General features: G+C 46.1%; 1 protein-coding gene across 1 annotated transcript in view; it reads right to left on the bottom strand.

Moving 5' to 3' along the window:
- Positions 1 to 22,216, bottom strand: part of Niban1 (niban apoptosis regulator 1) — a 158,282-nt gene that overhangs the window by 30,113 nt on the left and 105,953 nt on the right. The window contains exons 6-10 of the mRNA XM_075988216.1: positions 16,320 to 16,435; positions 9,692 to 9,796; positions 9,249 to 9,411; positions 4,244 to 4,431; positions 793 to 954 (exon numbers count right to left, since the gene is read on the bottom strand). Of these exons, the coding sequence (XP_075844331.1) occupies positions 793 to 954; positions 4,244 to 4,431; positions 9,249 to 9,411; positions 9,692 to 9,796; positions 16,320 to 16,435 (734 nt within the window). The remainder of the gene's footprint in view (positions 1 to 792; positions 955 to 4,243; positions 4,432 to 9,248; positions 9,412 to 9,691; positions 9,797 to 16,319; positions 16,436 to 22,216) is intronic.

Here is a 22,216-nt window from a genome sequence, read left to right as displayed (position 1 = left end):
GCTCCCACATCCCTTATATTTTTTAAGGCAGGGTTTCATCCAGCCTAGGATGGCCTTGAACTTGCAATGTAGACAAAGAAGACTTTAAACCCCTGATTTGATCCTCCTGTCTTGACCTCCCCAGTTCTGGAATTCAGGTGTAACTCTAGGTATCTGGCAGCCTCTTTCAGCTTCCAAGGGCATCTGCGTGTTCATGGTACACATGAGCAGACATGCACAAAAATACATGTAATAAAATACATCTTAAAAATAAAACTCAAATATGAAGCTGTAGCGGGTTTCCTTGTAATGAGGCAGGGAATTCAGCCAGTGTTTCTAGACCCTGGCTGCATGTTCGAAACAGTGGGAGATAAGTGGAGGACATTCTCTATGAGTCTCAAGTACATTATAAAACATATCTATTAACACACACACACACACACACACACACACACACACACACACACACATATATATATATATATATATATATTATTTGAAATCACTAGAGGTGGGGCACCACAACAGTAGTTCTCCCATGTGTTTCTAATATGCAGCCAAAGTCTGAAGCCTTGACTCAACCCATCAAATAATTACCAGCTAATGCTACTTTATTTCCCAGATTCTCATTTTCTGAGGAAAGATGAAGCCAGCTGGAAGGACAGCCTGTGTCCTCAGTCAACCTGACTCTGGAAACAGGCCTCAATTCCCTGAGTGCAGAGCAGCCCCGCTACATCTGCCTTCATACATTGCTCCTCTCCCTCCCTCCCCTCTTCTCATCCTCGTCCTCCCTGGACACCCTTCAGCTCCCACCTCTTGCATGTAGTTCTGTGTCCTCTGGACCACCAGATCAACATGAGGGAATCTGAAGCGGCTCTGCAGATCCAGCAGGCGCTCTGGAAGCAGGGTGACTTTAGTATAACAAGGTTCCATCTTCACAGAATCCAGAGGAAGCTTCATCAACTGGTCCAGGCGCTGCATTTAGGGGAAGGAGAAAAGCAAATGCCCTTAGGTGCAGGACTCTTTCCTTGATATTACACAGTACTAAGACCTACATTTGAAACGGTCAAGCATATGTTAGGAGTGTTAGTTACAATTTGCACCACTCTAAGACATCTTCAACTGTTTTCTTTTTTCCTGTGGTTCCCTAGGGCAGCTCTACCGCTAGGAAAGAAACAGAAGAACCAATGAGTATCAGGAAGTCTCAGAGGCACACCCAAGCAGGGGCTCCAGTCTCTTTAAGTCCTCAGTAGCCTCCAAGTCCCCACTTCCTGAACTCTGGAAGCAGCCAGGTAGGCTCTTTGGCAGTGAAAAGTGTTTCTGGGCCCATGAGCCTGCATAAGATTCTTTAAGGGGTGGAAACTTGTTCCATATTCTAAGCTTAGCTTAAAATGCTTTTAAACTTGACCACCAGAAGCTTAAAATAAGCCGGAGAATGGGTGAAGACAGGGAGGAAATTGCTGAAAATGAGAGCTCTCAAGAGAAGCTGTGTAAAAGGCAGGTGAGTGTGACTAACATGGGAGACCCTGTCTGGGAGGAGTTTTCCAACGGCCCACACCGTTGGGATTCACAGGGGGAAAGTATTCACTTTAAGAAGCGAACAATGGAGCAGTCTGCTGAAGTGGAATTAAAGATTAAAAGGGGAAAAGCACGGTGTTACACCTCCTTTTGTCCTACAATTGAAAATGCATCAATTTCCTTTTTAAACATTTATTTTACTTTTAATTATGAGTATATGTGTGTGTCTGTACAAATATGTGCATGTGAGTGTAGGTACCCATGAAAGCCAGCAGAAGGCACCAGATCCCCGGGAGCTTGAGTTACTGGTGGTTGTGAGCCACCTGACATGGGTGCTGGGAACTAAATTTGGGTCCTATGAAAGATCAGCACGTGCACTTAACTGCTGAGCCATTAATCCAGCACCAGGAATATTTTACTTAAAATAATTAATTGAATAGGCCAGAGAGGAAAAGTGGGTGCCTATCTTATTACTATCAAATTGTTGAAAGTTTAAATAAGGGATAACACCCCTCACAGACCATAACATGGAGAGAAGGCTTCTTCCACAAACAAATCAGTACAATGCAAAATTTAAATTATGTTTTGAAGTTTGAGGTCAACATCTGTTAACATGAAAATATACCTTCCAACCCCGGAGTCTGCCCCACTGAAACAAAAGCATCAGGATACAAGGAATGTGTGCATAAATCCTTACACATGTGCCCCTGATGTGACAGGATGTGTGTACAAAGTTATTTATTACAACTTTGCTCATGGTGTCTGCGATAATGGGATGGCTGAATAAACCACCGCACTTCTAAACATGAAATATTATGTTGTCATTACAAAAAGTGATTCAGAACTAGATCAGTTACCTTGGAAACAGTTTCATGAAATCATTTTGAAGAAGAAACCCGATAAGCAGCTTAGTGTATAAAATAACTGTATTTTTATAAAAGCAAACAATGTAAGATACCAGCACTGAAATGTGTGTTTTCTATATCTTCTAAGAGGCGGAAAAAACAAAACAGTACAAGCTGAGTTGGTGCCATCTTTTTTTTTTTTGTGAAGAAGTGAGTGGCACCAGAAAATGAAGGGGAATAAAGGCAAGTTAAAACACAAACACAAACACACACACACACACACACACACACACACATCTCCCATACGGGCATATGCACACATACACATATACAGCTGTAATAAGAAGCTCGAGGCATTCATGAAATGATCTTAGTTTTGTACAATCACATGTATGGGCATAAAGAAATGAAGAAAGTACAGCACAGGAGGGTAACTACGGCTTACAACAATCTATCATGTATTTTATAATGAGCTCGAAGAGCTGCCAGCACACAGAAATGAAAAATGTTTAAGGGAATAGAAGTGGTAATTACTTGTTGGATCCTTCCACACCCTCTGCTGAAACAGGCATAGAGAAGCCGCTTTGGCTAAAAAAGCATTGGCTCCTCAGGTAGGTCCACGGGTAACTAAAGCAGGATAAATAAAATGCTGGCATCTGTACCTTCATTCAGGGTCTGCCTGTCCCTTTGTCCTAAGCCTACAGTCACGCTGTACCCTAGGAGGAGCAGTGTTCCAGGGTGTATCCACGTACAGACAAGGCCAGTTACCCTTGCAGGTGAGGCTACACCTGGAGCAGAAGAGAGCCTCCTGTGGGGGTCAGGTGACTCCCCAGGGGTGCTAAGGGTGATAGGGACAACCTGGAAGCTGGAGAGGGAGAGCTGGGGCAGTGCTCAGGGAGACCAGGACAGCTGATGGGGTCCCACACTCCATTTAAGCCTAAAGCAGACGCCAGCACTCTAGAGACAGACTTGGTCTCTGGACTCCTTTGTCTGCTCCTCTCCCAAGGTGCCACATGACCCCTTTCCTCCGCCTGTCACCATTATTCATCTCTTTGATTGGCATGTTGTGACAGATAGCCTGTTGTGGCTGCTGGAGCCAGACTTCTGCCTTCAAAGATCTGGCTAACACTGCCACACGGTAGTTCATAAATGTGTACAGTTACAATGTACCAACTAAAAGAAAAACCCTTTTAAATGATATCAGGAAGGGGGAGAGAGAAACAATTACCCTAACAAGTCATATAATAATATGGTGAGTGCAAGGCAAGCGGCTAGTGTCTATGTCAGCAAAGCTCCTCCGGAGTTCCTGCTAGCGCAGAGCACGCCCTCCCCTACTTTCTGACTCAGTAGACTGAGGTGCCACTGCTGCTTGACAGGCATATCAGGAATCTACAGCTGTGGAAACAAAGCAGCAAGTGTTACTTAAAATAAAGAGATAGGCTTATATATGAACAAATAAAACATGCCGGTACGCACACAGGACTATTTCAGTCAACTGGAGGGCTTGGGAATGGAGGCAGAGGGACTAGGAGCAGTTGTTATCAGTTCTGGCTGCTAATTTTGCCTCTTTACAGACATGGAATTATATATTTGAGTTGGCTGTTTCACTTGTGCAAATATTACAGAAACCATTAATAAAGAAAATTAGGTGAATTTAGCTATGAATGGATGGATGGATGAGTTACGTGGGTAGATGGCAGGAATACCAGATAAGTGGATGGAAAGGAAAAGGAAAGAGGAGAGAGAAAGAGAGGTTAGAGGAGACTCAAAGGGAGAGGGGGGAGACGGAATCGGAGGAGATGGGGAGAGGGGAAGGTCAAGGGGGGGAGCGGTGAGAGAAAGGCACCATGAAAAGCAGCCCAGTGCTGCTGGGAACACGGCTCCCCCGCTTGCTCTCCTACCTCCTTCAGCTGGACACTGTCCTGGGTGGCAGGGAAGCTCTGGCTGAGTTCATCTACTTCTTTCTCGAAGAGTGCCCGCACTTCACTGAAGCCTGAGCTCACCGGCCCCATCACCTCCTCCAGAATGGACGCCAGGAACGGCTGCACGCTCTCCCCACAGCTTTTCTCGGCTGGCTGAGCCACCATTGCTGAGGGAGGAAGAGGTCAAAGGGTAGCATGACTTCGGACAAAATTAGATTCACGGGACACACCACAGCTAAATGGCCCCTGAGTGATTCCGATGGGCAGAGCAGGCTGGTATAATGGAGCCTTTGCCAGCATTCAACAGGCTGCAAACCCACTGGATGCTTTGAGACCTAGGGTGTCTCCAGGACATCTCCTGCCCCAAGCTTCATCCTGCCCTGGGAAGAATGTAGTTCTCTATTTGATCTCCACAAATGTTCGATGACCAGACAAATTCACTCCCCACTGTCATCACCACAGATGAACACTTTGTCATATCAATAGCTTAATTAAGGCAAGACCAAAATATCTTTCTGATAAGGATGACAGGCTTAGTGGCCACACACACACACACACACTCACACACACAAGAAATCATAGCAGGGATAAAAACACCCTCACAGTCATTCTACCCTCTAGAGACAGACACCGTCTTTGGTCCGGCTCCATGAAGCTGAGAGGAGCAGGGAATCTGCATGGCTTGGGTGCAGAGGGCATATTCCTGGCCACCTAGGTTCAGAGGCAGCGATGTCATTGTGAAGGAGGAGCACAATGCACAGATTGGGAAAACCAACTTGGTGGGGTTCAGTGGATCGATAGCTCTATCTATCACACAACCAAAACGGGAAGAACCAGCTGCCCGGGATGCCCTTTGGCCTTCCATGGGGGGGGGGGGGAGGAGATAAAGAAAGCTGGCCACATTAGATGACTTTGCCAAGGTCAAGACTAATGTGCAAATGCAGGACTGTAACTCAGAACCGTTTCAGTTATTCTGGGCATGGCATTCAGGAACTCACTGCGCTGTGGGTTACCTGCTCAAGACCTGTGCAGGGCCCAGCAAGATGGCTCAGTGGGCGAAGGTACTTCCTGCTAAGCCCGATGACCTGAGGTGATTCCCCACGTGATGGAAAGAGAAAACTGGATCCTGGCAGATGTTCTTTGACCTCCACACATGTGAAATATGCACACCCATGTGAGCATGCGTGCACACATACACAGACACACACATACAAAGAAATGATGCTTAAAAACAGTCAGCATTCAAGCAGGTAGCACTAATCGGACTTGGTGGTTTACCAAGGAGAGAGAACGAAGATGGCAGTGGGCGAGGAATGTGAGGGTGAGTGGGAGGGGAACCGAGAGTGGATATAATCAAGACATATCGTATTCAGGTGTGAAATGATCAGAGCATAAATAAAAGGCCCCTTTGATGGTAGATTCAAAAACGAAACAATTTGAGTTTTGTAAAATTTAAAAAAAGAAAAAAAAAAGACTTGTTTGAAACCCAATTGCAGAAGTTCTTGCCAAGAAAAAGAAACTGCCGTAATTAGCTTTGTGAGAGGCGCTGTTGGAAAAGCATCTAATTGGGGTTTCAGGATAATCCTGAGCACTGACAACACACGGCGATGATCCCCCAGTGCCGGGGCTGGCATTTGTCAGGTGGGTGGAGACAGATCGTGGTCCTCTCCTCAGCATCCTCTGCCTGCTGCCACCTGCCTTGTGCTCAGCCCTGACTCCACCCTTCGTCCAGTGTCTTCTCACCTGGGCCTTCCTTCCTCCACTTCTGCTGGTAAGCATCCTCTGCCTTCGGGGTCCAGTTCATATGCCACATATCTGCGACAGCTAATGACCCCCCACTAGGGACAGCCTAACTTTGTGACCTGTGGCCTGCAGGTGTTTCCTACCAGGCTGAGTAAAGATTGAGTTCCACATACATACACTGTACCCTCTTCTAATTCAAGAGTCTCCCTATTGAGAAGCCTAGAAGGCTGGGGCTGGAGGGGCTGGAGGGGCTGGAGGGACTGGAGGGACTGGAGGGGCTGGGCCAGAGTCAGAGTCTGCTCTACAGGAGCCTCAGGTCATCAGGAACATTCCTTAACCACAGTCTCAGATTTCTTATCTGTTAAATAGAGACCTTAGGAGCAATTATTCCAGGGTTTCGGTGAGGAGGAAACAGGCTTATCATTTCAGAGCGCTCAGAATGGTTGTGACCCTTAAGGAGCACAGAGCTGTGGGCTTTCTCGTATGTTCTAGTCACCTAATACTAAAGCAGGACCCTCCTTAAGAGGCCCCCAGTTTTCTGAAATGGTCCCTTTTGTTCTGGCTTCTCTGGGAGCTTTTTATCACATTTTCTTCCTGTCTTGGCATCTACAAAATGGTGTCTTCTGTGTGTAAAAGTCTGTTGATGGGAAGCCTCTGGGTCCTTCCGCTCACAGGAGCAGAAAAAGTTCTTACTGACGATAATTGTGGAGCAGAACGGAAGATCAATGGCTTCACTCCCAACTGCCACATGGGTAGAAATGGAGAGACAACTCCTGTGGTGGTCTGAACAAGAATGGTCCCCATAGGCTCACACATTTTAATGCTTAGTCATTAGGGAGTAACCCTAATTAAAAAGGATTAGGAGGTGTGGCCTTGTTGGGGTGGGTGTAGTCTTGTTAGGGTAGGTGTGGTCTTGGGGTAGGTGTGGCCTTGTTAGGGTAGATGTGGTCTTGTTGGGGTAGGTGTGGCCTTGTTAGGCTAGATGCAGCCACTGCATAGGAGGAAATGTGCCACTGGGAGTGGACTTTTGAAACCCACTGTGAGGTTTCAAAAGTCCAAGCCTGGCCCAGCATCTGTCTGTCAGCAGCCTATGGATCCAGATGCAGACTCTCAGCTACATCTTCCGTACCACGTGTGCCGCCATGCTCCCCAACATGACAATAGTGGACAAAACCTCTGAAACTGTAAGTGAACCCCAATTGAATGCTCTCTTTTATAAGAGTTGCTGTGGTCATGGTGTCTCTTCACAACACTAGAACACTAAGACAACTGCTTAATTGTCCCCAAGCTTTCCCAAAATCTAACACCCTTCACTGATGCAGCTGGCTTCCTTCTTTGTTTTAAAGGTAGAGAAGCTGAGGCTGGGTTAAAATCCCTCTGCTATGTTTTCCTTCCTCTCTGCCTTTCTTCCTCCTTCCCCTCTTTCCTCTTTCTTTCTTTGCAATGCCACACTTTCTTTTCCAGCCTGGAACTCACCATCCTCCTGACCATGGCCTCCTGAATGTGAAAGATTACCAGTGAGCCCTCTGTAGCTGCCTGAATTCCCAGGGAGCCCGCTGGACCTGCCTGAATTCCCAGGGATCCCCATGTAGCTGTCTGAATTCCCAATGAGCCACTGTACCCCCCTGAACTTTGTTTTAGAAAAGGGTTGCCCATTACTTCCTTGCAAGAGTTATTTTAGGGAACAAGAGCTACTCTGGAAGCTCCAGAGGATTGGGTAAAGGGCTCTGGTCTAATTTCAGTCTGGGTAGTTAGGCCCGGATGGGTCTGAGAGAACCGAATTTTGGCAGTTTTAGGTATACATGGAATTGCAACATACACTCCCACTATATCGGCTGTGAGGCTGGACAATATCAAACAGAAATCACCCTGATGCTAATCTGTACCTGGCTTTGGAGGCAATGCAGAAACAGGCCCCTAAACACGACACACTTGTACAGTGAAGTCTCTTCTTACCTCCTTGCAGGAGGAAGCATCTAAGAGCTTTGAAGCATGCTGGGCTGTGGTATGAAGAAGCTAATCTGCAGGGCAGACAACACCCCTGGTAGACAGACCACCGTGGGAGCACAGGATCTCAAGCTCCACGGCTAGCTCAGAAGGCACTTAGCAAACGTTCAGCATGTGAGCAATCATCTGCTCACCGATTATCCGGAGCCGCCACTATGAAGGAACAATCACCGAGAGGCTTACACTCCCTCCCTTCACAGAAACTTTAGGCACGCTCTGCACATAGGGCTCAGGACTCAGAAAGACTATGGAACTGCAGATCTTGCCTACCCTACAGATCCTGCCAAGGCTACTGAAGGCCTTTGTGTGGGGAGGGCCAGCCGTTTCCTGCCAAGGGCTGGACAATAGAGATCTGTGGCTCTGCAGTCCCAGCTCTGACTTAAGGTTCCAACAGCTCAGTTCTCTGATGTGGCCACATGAAGCAGCTTAGGCTGTGAACTCATGGAAGAGCACGACTGTGTTCAATATGACGTCATTTACGAAAACAAGAGGGACCATGCCCAGCTTGAAGACCGCAGTTTGCCAGGCACACTCTCGTCAGCCCTTCCAATTGCAGATTAGGAGACTAAGTTAAACAGAAGCCAAGTGCTACCTTCAACAACACTCGACTGGCTAGTACGTACACTGACTTGGGATCACAGATACAGATTGACCAACCTTAAGCAAAAATTGGAGGCTTTTCTCTCAAAGAAAATTACATTCTTTACCACGATACACAGGCACCCATCACCAGGCAGGAAGCAAATTCCCTCCACCTTGAGTCTACAAAACATCCAGGGTGAGATGAGGGTCCTTAATAATATGACAGCAAGTCCTACTATAGCGACTATTGTCTCCCCTCAGTTCCCTCCACTTAATCCTTCTCTGAAGCCAGGTGTACTATCTGAGGGCAACTGGTTCTAGGACCCCAAATCCTGGGACACGAGAATTCCTGCTATCAAAAGACACAGTCTTTCACTAGAACCTTGCACATCCAACCATATACCTCTTAAGCCTTAAGTCATCTTTGGTTTACGATATTGAATACAATGCAGATGCCACAGTTGTGTTGGGAACAACAGGGAAGTCTGCACTTGATCACTGCAGACATTTTCCCCTGGGCATTTCCGGCCTGTGATTGATGGAATCCATAGATGGGAGAGCCCTGGGAACAGAGGGTCAACACATTCCCTCTCTGTGCTTCTCCGAGGGGATGGCTCATTTATTTGGACCAGCAGGGGGTTACTCCACCAACCTCTGATCTTCCCAGTTAGGAAGTTCTTTGAGTTGACAATCTGGTCCATGTCTGAGCGGATGGTCCCTTCCAGGCCCTTTGTCAGGGCTCTGCACTCCTCCTTCAAGGCGCTTAATCCTTCCGACACTTGGTGCTGAACCAGACCATAGGCCTCCTCCAGGAGCTGTAACACGGAGCAGCACATGACCCGTGACTAAAGGAGCTACAGAAGGGAGGGAAGCAGGCCCAGCACAGACTCACACGTAAACAAAACGGAGCACACATTCAAGCTTCAAGTTCAACTCTGTTTAGATTAGTTCTTATGTCAGTGAGACTGAGCAGGCTCAAGGTAGACATTTTTCTACCTAGGAAGGAGTTATTTTAAAACCCCACATGCCCGAAAAAGTAAAGAGATGGGAATGTTCTCCTTGATAGCACAGTTGCAAAGCAACATGGCCGCTTACCCCAAACCAGGCCCGCTTCCTGTCATTCTTTTTCCCTTTCAGTTTAGGCAGCAGATCGGTCTGAAGGGTCGGCAGGAGCTCCTCCATCACCAGGTTACTCAGGACCTGCAGGGTAAAGGAGGCCGCAGGACATCAGTGGATGAAGGCCAGCTAGAGGTCTCATGACAGCACCCCTGGGCTACACAGGCTCAGAGGCGGGGGAATGAGGACTGAAAGAATATGAGTGTTGATGCTGGGCATGGGACTTAAGGCTGTGCACATGATAAGCGCATGAAATCTGGGTTCACAAGTTCAGAGGCGAATATTCTTCAACATTCACAGGGAACAGAAGTGTCTCTATTCCTGTTATCTCAAAGGGAAGAACATTTTCCTCAAATTCAAACTCCATGTTCGTGCTAAAAGGACCTCATGCATTTAGAATGAGAAGAGAGCTTCTTTTTTTCCCAACATAATATTTTTAGTGATTATTTGGGAGTTTCACATAATGCACACTGATCCCATTCACTTCCCAGTTTTTGTGACCTTCTCCACCCCCCCCCCAAAAAAAGAAAAACAAAGAAAAAATACCAATACCAAAGGAAAAAAAATACCAAGTCCATTTTGTATTACCCATATACTCACCGAAGCATGGTCAAACTCCCAGTGTCTGGATTCTTAAAGAAAACCGCGTCCTTCCCCACCCCTAAGATTTCAGAATCCAACAGCTGTGAACCCTTCAGCATCCCTATCACAGTTTTTAAGAGTTGAGAGGGAGCTTTTAATGACAGATAAGTCATCCTTAAACAGGAGACTCAAGTTTGATTGTGATGGCCTAAGACTGATGGTCTTCCAGGATTACCACTCTTTCTCAAGCCTCCTGTCTCATTCTCCTTACCCCTACTCTTCCCACACACGCTTTCCACCCTTACACAAAGAAGGGAGGGACAGAGTAAAGAAGAAGCAACAACTGGCTCGCACTGCACTGCCCAGTCCAGCCCTTGTGTTGGCCATTTACTGCTAGCATGCCCAAGGAAAGAGCTAGAGGGGGTGAGTGGGGAGATAGAGCCGAGGTAATGGACGAAACTAGAGAAGCTCTTCAAGGTGGTTGGCTAAACCTTCTCCGAAGAGATAGAGCCTAAAGGGACCCTGGAAAGAAGAAAGAGAATGTACCAAAGAGATAAGGGAGAAGATGAAGCTGGTGAAAACAGAAATGGACAGTGGGAACCAGAGAACCAGAGATGTCAACACAGACCAGGTGCAGAGAGCTGAAGGCATTGTAGATACCAGTGTGTGTGTGTGTGTGTGTGTGTGTGTGTGTGTGTGTGTGTGTGGTGTGTGTGTGTATATACGTGGGCAATGCCTACTTTGAAGTATGATTTGTGAAAGGACGTATTGCTAGATGTGGTTGCACGTGCCTATAATCCCAGTGCTTAAGAGGTTGAGAGAGGAGGACTGAACATCCCCAGGTCAGTGTGAGCTACATGGTGAGATCCTGTCTCAAAACAACCAAGACAAAGCATCAGAATTGGTTCACTTGTCTTTAATTAAGTTCACATTGTTAAGCAACAGAACATTTCATTGTTTCACTGTGTTTTAAAGGGGAGGGGCATACGTCCTTAACAAATGTCTCCCAGGCTGCATGGCTATGGGAGAAAGATTTTTGCTTTATATTTTGGAAGGACTGTCTCTTGGTTCCCAGGAGAAGGGATTTCCTTCCAGGGACATAGAGCCATCTGGGCTAATGTCTAAGGCATAAAAGAGCTAAAATTCTTTCTTTGCTCTCTTCTCCCACTCTGCTTTCTGTATTTAATGTCATGGAACCCAGAGACCTGTTAAAACCTGACCCCTCAAACTGGCTACTGGTATGTCAACTTTGCAGCAATGCCGAGAAGGTGGAATCCCTTACGAGAGCAAGCAGCTGGCTCCTTCTCTCGGATGTAGGCTATCAGGTGGATAATTCTGCCATTTCCCTGTCCTTTCCTGAAAACCAAGGTTGGCTAGTGGGAATGCGCTCTGCCACACACTAACTGTGAAGCACCAACCCTTAAGCCTTCCCTGTTGACGGAATGAAGACAACACTGTGTTTTAGTGGCAGCTTTCTGTTACAGTCATCCACCGAAGAAGGGAGCGGGGAAGTTGCTACAGGCTTTTACTTGTCCATGTACGAGCTGGCATATCATGACTGTTTATGAAAAGTACCATTAAGATCTCTGGACCCCGCTAGGAGAGCAATAGAAGATAAATTAGCACCAAATACTATGAAACAATTTGACATTTGTGGGCTAAGCATAATTAAGGGGACATCAAGAGTTTTCAGAGTGCTTGGCAGGAATGTTTCCAAATCTATCCTAAAGTTCTGTGCTGATCAAGGCCCCTGCTCCTTGGATCTGAGAGGTACTCCACAATCCACTCATGAGGTCCCCACCCTTCCTTCTCTGCTCCCAGAGCTGACTTGGGGTGTCTCTGCTGCTCAGACTTAACCAGGAGTCTTCTCAGGATCAGAGCTCAGCTGCAAGAGCAGCCTGCAGACAATGTCTGCTAGGAGGGAGGGCATTGCTGGGAAGGGCAGCAGGCAGCAGGGCACATGATCGCTCGAGACGTCTGGTCTCTGAAGTGGAAGTGATATTCATCCCAAACAACTGACCTCCCCCTTCTCATAAAAAGTCAATACATTGGGAAGTAAGGAAGTTCTCTCTGTGCTCACTGGCCAGCCATAAGGCAATGGACACCCTCACAAGGCTCACTGGACATGGTCTTTCTCCAGCGCTGCATTAAGGCAGGGTAGAACTTGCTGGACTGAGGGACAAGCAGGCTGCTCCCCTGGGCCCTTGGACTCCTGGGAAAGAAGCTGCTGGCTTTATACAGCCTGACGGGCTCCGGTCTGCTGCAGTGTGGATCTACCTAAGCGATGAAGATACAGAGACAGGGCTTTCACAGGCCTTGAAAATTCACTGAGGGACTTGTGTTTGCCTCTCTTAACCACTCTCTGTGGCTAAGAGATGAATCCTCCCCACATCATGCCTTTTTTTTTTTTGAGGAAATTATAAGAAACTTGACATATGAAAATATCATGGAAATCAGCATGTTCAGCAATTCAATTCAATGGGTAACTCCTGGTATGCAGGTCCCACCCCGAGCGAGTAAGTTCTAGTTTGGAACCTATGCCCAAGAGTTACCGAGTCTGGCATGAGGAGAGAGAGCTAAGAGGGACGGAGACGAAAGCAAAACTTAATGAGAAATGACATCACGGTTGCAAAGTCTTAGATGCAAGAATCACAATTACCCTAGTTTGTCCTTCTTCAGAAACTGGATTGATTTTGAGCATGAGTGTGAATAGATTTGAGAAGACACAAATGTTATACACAAAGGCCAAAGAAAACCGACATTCCATTTGGGTGGGCTTGCAGTTTTCTGGTCTTTCCCACACAATGTTCCAAGAAATTTGCTCCTATTTTACAACTTAGGGACTTAAAAAGAAAATATGCCTGGGAAAATAAAAAAGAGGGGGAAGAGAAGCTAACGAGGGTGGTGAGTGGGTAGGGGTTGGGAATAGCCCTAAAGCTGGTAGTGCCTGTGGTGCGGAGACCCGACCATACTCATCCCGCAGTACCCTCCTCATCCCCTCACACCAGCTCCATCCTGACACTACTTTGTCCCTCTCCTGTCCATTCAGGGTGACCTGACCTGGCCACTCTCCATAAGCAATGTCCTGAGTCTGTGGGCTTTTTGAGGGAAAGTAACTAGTTATAATAAACAAAATAATAAAAGTTCTCTGACCTCCCCATCAAATAAAATGCACTGTTTTAATTTTCATAATCTTATATTTTGAAAAGGAGAGAAGATGGTTGGAAATTTTAACTGCTGGGACGTGGAGATTAAAATTTCATCACACATACAGGAAACCAAATATGCCATCAGATTAATCGAAATGAACAACCAGGCAGGGCATGGTGGTGGATGCCTCCAATATGTGACTAAGGAAGCTGAGTTGGGTAAGGCAAGAGTTTGAGGTCAGCCTGAGGTACATGCTGAGACTCTATCCCCAAACAATAACAACAAAGCCCAAACCACTCATGGACAGCCACACCACCGTGCCCCCAAACAACCAGAGCGCACTCACGGATGGCCACACCACTGTGCCCCAAAACAACCAGAACGCACTCATGGATGGCCACACCACTGTGCCCCCAAACAGACACACCACCGTGCCCCCAAACAACCGGAGCGCACTCATGGACAGTCACACCACTGTGCCCCCAAACAACCGGAGCGCACTCATGGACGGTCACACCACTGTGCCCCCAAACAGTCACACCACCGTGCCCCCAAACAACCAGAGCACGCTCACGGACGGCCATGCCACCCTGCTTCCTGTCAGATTGAAAGCTGTGAGGAGGGGCGAGTCTAAGAAAGGAGGAAGCCCCTTCTGAGGGCAGGGCCTGTGTCTGACTGGACTCTTGGCCCTGTGTTACTGAAGGACTGTAGATGAGTGTGTCTACCTAGAGGGTCACACTCATGGCCATCTGAATAATGACCAGACTCGGAGGAACGGCAACACCTCAGTGTGGGACATTTTCTGGTCGTACAACCAGACAGCTCTGTGGGAATCACGAACCCGGCTCCCCTACCTGGCTAATTTAAAGGTAAATAATAAATACACCTGGTCCCTGCAGCTACCTGACAATTTTGCAGGTTGCTTTCTCTTGGGATTTCATTTGACAGTGCTCACAGCTCGTACTGACAAGTAGAAAATATGTTGATGTTTTTACCAGCATACAAATACAAATACCTAACAGCCTGCCAGGCATGCTATTCTGAGACACAGCTCTGCCTGGACCTTTGCCTAAAATAACCATCACCATGTAGGTCTGCCATGCTCGCGTGAGTTATTACTATGACAAGAACGACATATAAAGGGTCGTTCAGCTCTCTTGCACCTTATATAGCACGTAGCACGTTAGCCTAAAGGAAGAAGTAGACAGAAAACACACACACATAAACACACACATACACACACACATATACACACACACACACACACACACACACGTTAGCCTAAAGGAAAAAGTAGACAGAAAACACACATACACACATAACCCTGAAATACTAAACCCCGGAAAAGATCTATTAAGTATTTGTTTTCAGGATAAAGGAATGTGAACTGACACGTGATTAAGACTGTGAGTGAAGGAAGACAGGAAGCGAGTGGCGTAGCCCCAGCTCAGGCGATGATAGCCGGTCTAGCTCCATGGTTAGTGTTAGGCTCCTGGGTGGGGCAGAGGACAGCCTTCCTTTGCCATCTGTCCACTCACATTTAACCCTGAGACCATCATCTGCACAGGCAGGACCATTCTCTCATGTGAGCTCTGAGCCACAAGCCCCCAGCATAATACCTGGCATGGAGCGGGCACTCAGTTAAGTTACTGTGTGCACAACACTGTGCGGGTCCCTTGGCTGTTCCGTGCCTCCCAGTTCCCTTGCCCAAGCTTCCCTTCCCACTCCTCAAGATGAACAGACCGAGGATCTGAACATTATGAAGTACCACACAGAGCATTTTAATGCAGAGCTCTCTGCTAGCTAAATGTGTTGTCTATTTGCTAGGCTAGTCAGTAGCAAATGCTTCTACTTCTTACACTCTGGGTTTTCTTTGGGGCATAAAGTATTGTAAATCTCAACTTCTCAAAGTTGTCCATGGATGCACTTCTGCAAAGTATCAGAGACTAAGGACTGTTAGAAACTCTAAAGTGTCCTCAGGTTGGGAATACACAAATACACGTGTGGGTGGACTGAAGAGCAAAGGAAAGCCTTATGTCTGCCCTGAAGTGAAATGGACAGGAAAGACCTTGTATCTGGCTTTGAGAGAGATGTTTCAGCAAAGCCTCTGCTATGTTTGGATTAATCAGTAGAGGCTGAGAAATTGTCTTTGGAGCTGTTTAAACCTTGAAGAACTGCTGCGTCTGGGGAGAATCTGCACTTGGTGTACGTGAGAGCTTGCAGCTGCACCGGCCTTGGTCCTAAGACACTCCTGGCAGATCTGGAGTTCTTACTTTTGATTATGGCTCCCCACGAACAAAAGGGACTGATATTTGTGGGGGGCTGTCTGCTCTCAAGGGCAGCAAGGGCAAGATGACTTTGGTAGCCCAGCCCCTATTAACCTTGTGTAACTGGAGTGAGCTAGCTGGGTGTCAGTCTTTTCCAAGAAGGCCGAACCCCACTGCTCCTTTGGAAAATGAAGACTTAGCATCTTGGTGAGCATCTCTCTCTACTGCAGCATCTACAACCCAACATCAAACATTGTGTGGATATATATATATATATATATATATATATATATATATATATATATATATATTCAACAGAGAGAGACAAGAAGCCTTCAGCTCAACTTCAAACAACCAGAAACACATCCATCACTGTGCACAAATGTCTGACTTTGCACATTTACTGACCCAGCGGAAGTGTTGTGGGCTGAATGCCAGCTCTGCTGGTCTGCATATTAGGTACCCAATGGCTTAGTGACAAGATGCTTTCAGATAACTGAGGGAAGTGTTTTGGGAACCACGTTCTATCCATGCAGCTTTCTGCAGATCATGTGTTGAATGGCCCTGATCTCCTCCAATACAGACAGAGGATCTGAGGCCCACATTACCTGGACTTCATCCCCAGTGATCATCTCCCACGAGCCATAGTGACCCTTCTCCTGCCGGAAGAACTGCACGGCTTCTAAAAAGGCTTGGGCTTCAAATGTCGTCTGCTTCATATAATCTAAAAGAAAGAAAGGGGTGTTTAATAAAGAGAAAGGAGGCTTTGCATTTGTCTGTGGTTCTTCAAGTAAAAGGAAGTAACATTTTCTATATAACATTTCTATTATAAGTCACAAAACTATGAGAACACAGAAAACTAAGCAAGTAGTTCATTAGGAGTCCATTTGTGTAGGTAGGTATGTATGTATATATATATATATATATATATACACACACACACACACACACATATGTATATACATATCACTGCTTACTTGTCATCCACACCAGTAATTTCATCACTTACTGAGCGAAGTGCTCAGAACCACCATCACCTTCCCCCACCTCTCTCTCTCTCCCTCCCTCACCTCAAATGCTTTCCCCAGGCACCCAGTGAGTGCCACCATTAAACAAGCCTATCACACGAACAATCCATTAGTGGTACATCTGAACTCAAGCTAAAGTCCAATTTCTCTGTGAGCTGACATCAGCCCTTTCTGTCAAAAGCATGTCTATATAGAATGCTAATTTATGCAAATTAAAATGATAATTGATGACACATAGCACGGTACTATTTATTTAAGCACATCACCTATTTCATTGAGAACTGACAGAAATCCCAGAGGAGAGCATTGTTATCGCCTCCTTTGACGGAGGAGGCTGACAAGGCACAGAAAGCTGAATAAACTGCTGGAGGTCACACAGGCAGCGAGTGGAGGATCCAGGTAGAGCTGGGGAGGGTACCTGACTTTCAGTCTGCTTCTAATCATCACATTACCCGTCCAAACTTGATGAGCTTGTCCCTCAAAAAGATATGGCCTTTCTTTCTTTCTTTCTTTCTTTCTTTCTTTCTTTCTTTCTTTCTTTCTTTTTGAGACAGGGTTTCTCTGTGTAGCCCTGGTTATCCTGGAATTTGCTCTGTAGACCAGGCTGGCCTAGAACTCACAAAGATCCACCTGCCTCTGCCTCCCGAGTGCTGGGATTAAAGGCATGCACCACCACCGCCCAACAAATACTACATTTTAATGGTGTTATGTCTTAGAAATAATATCTCACCAGAAAGGAATGATTGACCAATGGTGGGATTCAAAGTATGGAGCTGGGACTTAATAACCTTCTGGAAATTCCTTAAGCCACGCTATGTGTCCTCCTTCCCAGCACCTAAAACTAGCTTGTGGTTTGTGGTTTGGTTTGGTTTTGATATTTTTGCTTTTTGTTTGTTTGTTTTGTTTTTCTTAGGATTTGATTAAGTACTCTATAGACCAGGCACACTTGGAACTCACAATTCTGTCCCAGACTCCTGGGTGCTAGAATTACAGGCATGTGTCACCACACCAGCTAAAACCAGATCTTGGAGGAGGAAATGGTAACAGAATTGTAGCAATTTTGATGTGGGAAATGGACTTTAAAAAGAATCATGAACCAGCAAGATGGCTCAGAGGATAAAGGTGTTTGCCACTGCTGTAGTTTGAAAGAAAACGACCTCCAAAAGGCCTGGCCCTATTAGGAGGTGTGGCCTTGTTGGAGCAGATACGGCCTTGCTAGAGGAAGTGTGTCACTGTGAAGGCAGGCTTTGAGGTCTCAAATATACCCAAACCACGTCCAGGGTCTCAGGACCACTTCCTCTTGCCTATGAGTCAAGATGTAAGAACTCTCAGCTCTCTCTCCAGCACCGTGTGTGCCTGCAAGCTGCCACACTCCCAGCTGCCATGTCCCACCTTGATGATAATGGACTAAACCTCTGAACTGTAAGTGAGCTACCACAATTTAATGTTTTTCCTTTCTGAGAGCTGCCGTGGTCATGGTGTCTCTTTACAGCAATGGAAACTCTAACTAAGACAGCCACCAAGCTTGATGACTTGAGTTCAATCCCTGGGACATACAGGGTAGAAGGAAAGACCCAACTCCTACAAGTTAGCTTCTGACCCCTGTCATGGCACACATACATACACACAATCAATCATTCCATCAATAAATGTAATTAAAATAAAAAATAGTCTAAACAGGCACTCTTGGGAGTGCAACTCAATGGTAGAGTTCACTTAGCAGGCATTGGTTCATATATATATATTTGGTTTTTTGAGACAGCGTTTCTCTGTGGGTTTGGAGCCTGTCCTGGAACTAGCTCTGTAGACCAGGCTGGTCTCGAACTCACAGAGATCCACCTGCCTCTGCCTCCCGAGTGCTGGGATTAAATGCGTGAGCCACCACTGTCCGGCGCAGGCATTGGTTCTAAATCTGATAAGCTTTATGCCCAACACACACACACACACACACACACACACACCTAATCAAATCTTAAAGAAATCCACTCCTACAACAATGGGGAAGTGGAGGGAGGTTAAAGGGGAAGCTTCCACTACCAAAATGGCATACAGCTCTCTTGCTAGAAACCACAGTCTATATATAATCTATCATCGTCAAGTATTGGTGCTATTAAAATGAAGGCAGCTGGCTCACTGCAGACAGAGTTCTAGATTAGCAGAATTACTCAGTCATAAATTGTTGTTATAGGGACTGGGCATAACTTAAGACAATCAGTCTGCCCTGGCAGGTAGCAACCAACTGACAGTGTGGATTACCTTCCTTTGAGATTGGTTTACTACATTATAAAGCACTAGGCACTTAAAAGAAGAAACACAGCTCAGGGCACAGTATCTACAAGAGTTAAAGAAGTCATAGTCAGGGTGCCACGAAGCCTAGGAGGGACACCTTCAAAATCACGGACAAGGAACCAACATCTCTTAACATCAACACAGAGTTTTGCTCAAAGGGGAAAACTGAAAAAGTGGCCTGCCCCACAAATCAAGTTTTCAAATTGAAGTATCTTCTTTCTTGTTATTTTTCTTGGCTTGGCAACTCATTCAGTGTTTAACCTCAGAGGATTAGAAAATGAACATTAAGGTCGTCCAATACAATTGCCAATGCCAGCAGCGGTGCTCTCCCCACAGGGGGATGTGACCCGGGGCTCAGCACACTGGGAAGGACTGGATGGAGCGAGATGGAAACTGTAATTATCATGTGGAGACTCAAGATGACTCATGGGCTCTTTTTTTTAACAGCTGTTTTCATTTTCAACCTAAGGAAACAAAGAGATGGGGAGAAAAAGTGACTCTGTATTTGGATCAGGGGAGAATGGCCAAGGAACAGAGGTTTGGATCCCTCAGTGACAAGCAATCTGACTTCTCTTACTTCTTCCCCCGCTGACCTCGGTAACTGCAGGAGATACTTTATAACCTGTCCATGGCCTTCTATGTCTACACCAAAACAAACTGACATGTATTCTGGTGAGGATACTGCTAAAGGTTTTTGGGGGGAAATGGAAGAAAATAGGATTTGGAGACAATGATATTAGCTTTAGAAAAAAAAAAAGCCAAAGAAGAAATGTCAGAAAGCAAGCATGCAATGGTCTGGGAATGGCACACCTTCTCCTTAGAGGAGAACGGGATAAGGGACAAAATGGTTACAAAAGAAGCCACAGTTGGTCAACAGTGGAATTTAGGAAATAGAGAGCTCTCATCATTAGGACAAATAAAATTTTAACTTTCCTCTTTCTGTAGTCAGGAAAAGATCTATGTTGCCATTTGTCGTTAGATTTTAGACTTTTAAGCAAATTAAACAAATTAATTTATGAAGAACTTAGAGGGGAAATCCGCCACAGAGTAAGTTTCTCTGTGAGTGTCTGTTCTGGTCAAAACTCAAAAGGCAATCGCTAGTTCACTAAGCAAACAGAGAAAGACAGCTGTGCAGCGCAGTTGTAAAATGACCTTCGTCTCTCTCTGGTTGTTTCAAGAGGCAAAGCTGAAGTCAGTACAGGTGTTTGAGAGAAAGCACATTTCCCAACTCGATCAGCATCCTGTTCTCAAGGGAAAACATTGCAGCTGAGCAGCTGCCCTCACTCCTGCCAATGAGGGGCCAGGGAGTTTAGCACCGCACCGTGGCCTCCAGCATCAGTGGTTTGGGCTCTTCCGTGAAGCCTTCCCTCTGCAGGAAAGCAAGTAGGCCAGAATTCCCTTTTCCCATGTGCTGTAAGACTATACAAAAGGCCACATGTACCAGGGAGAGCAACTTAGGCATTTCTTAAAGCCGGATGAAGAAATTGACGGGGCGGTACTTCCCTAGCTGAAGGTCACACAGCTGGTCAGAGTATTAGTCAAGAGCTGATACATCCTGCGTGGCCTTGGCATTCACACTTGAATGACAGATTTTGTGAGTCAGGAGTGATCTTACTGGTCACCGACCGGGAGCTTTAGCTCAGTGCAGAGAACGTTCGGAATGTCCGAACAGTGCTCTCTTGGCCTTGGCTCGAACAGCTCTAGTGACAGAAAGCTCCCAGTTTAATGAAACGATTCTTTCTGCTTCTGAACTGCTCTAATTATTCTAAAATTTAAATTTTCTCCTTCTTTGGAGCCATTACGTTTCCGTGCAGCCCCACTGCCATACAACCCAATTTTCCTCTTACAGAGTAAATTAATTGTCATTTCTCCTTGTCCATATGGTGGGGTTAAATCTCAGGCATCCTCTGAGGGGGCTGATTTTCCTTCAGCCGCTCTTTAAAGAAGTTGGATCTCTTTAATCTAACCCTTTTTTCTCCTTGGTGATCCACTCTTAATTCCTCATCCTCTTGGCTCTAGAACTCACTCAATACATAAGATAGTCTCCTGCGCCCTTTCTGGCTTCTTTAACGCAGCTACAGTGTCCGGGTGACTCATGCCTTTTTTTGAAATCCAATAAAATCCATAAATGTTTTTCATATGAAACGCTTGTCAGCCTAAGCGTCTGCTAACTTGTACTTCTGCTTTTTGACTTTAGGACAGCCTTTAAAGCTTAGCCATGTTAAGCGACAACTTGCTGTGATCAGCCCACTTACCAAACCATTGAAAAATCGCAGTTCTGCCTCATACCCCCTTTCATCCAAGAACCAGAAAATTTGCTAGAGTTGCCCTTTTTGTTTCTATCCAATTCCCTGGGGGAAGAAAGTTTCCTAAAGTCAGGGGCACAGACAAACCCTGGGAAACTGTAAGCATTTTCCGAGACATGTGGGAGACACATTGTAGCCATTCATTCAACACTCAGTATCCCCCAGGACCAAGAAGTGTCTAGGAAGTCCAGCTCTTCTTGGTCTCTGCCGAGGCCCTCATCCATGCAGCTGCATGGAAAACTCATATTTGAGAGAGATGATTAAGAATTTTGCAAGGGAAACTGTGTTTTCCTAGGCCTCCTGGGGACAGTTATTCCGGGGCCAGCCAGAGAGACATCATTTTTTGTTTTTTTCCACTTGTACAGATTTATAACATGCCTGAGTGAACCGAAAGCCCAAAGCTCCCAGGCCTGTGGAGTCTCTGTATACTGTAACTCTGGCTGCTGTGCCAGAGCTGGGCTTGGAAGTTGCCCAGTTCTTCTAGATGAAGGCTAACCTACACCAAGTCCTGTTAACTGATCTGCCTAGCGATTTGGGCAAGTTATGTAACAGTGTTACTCCCCAGGGCTGCTGCAGTTCTGCCTACCACAGACACTTCTAAACTGTCCTCAGGGCCAGCTCATAGTGCCCTCCTCTGCCAGCTCCAGGGAGGATGTTTGTCCTGGTGTTTTCTCTAGAACAAAAAATGTAGCGGAGATGACCAAGTTCTACTGAGTCACTGCGGTGGATTAGAAACCATTTAATAAAATCTCCACATTACAAAAGGTTAGGAACCGAGTTTCAGGGTTAGAGCATGGATAAGTCACTCACCTCAAGATACTTTACCAATACTTCATGATTTAATGCCTCAAAACCACTTTGAGGTAATTCTGGATTCTCATA

This window comes from Microtus pennsylvanicus, chromosome 10 (genome assembly GCF_037038515.1).
Source record: "Microtus pennsylvanicus isolate mMicPen1 chromosome 10, mMicPen1.hap1, whole genome shotgun sequence".
In the NCBI taxonomy this organism is placed as follows: Eukaryota; Metazoa; Chordata; class Mammalia; order Rodentia; family Cricetidae; genus Microtus; species Microtus pennsylvanicus.
The sequence above is the reverse complement of the archived record's forward strand: the minus strand, read 5'-3'. Positions and strand labels throughout refer to the sequence as shown.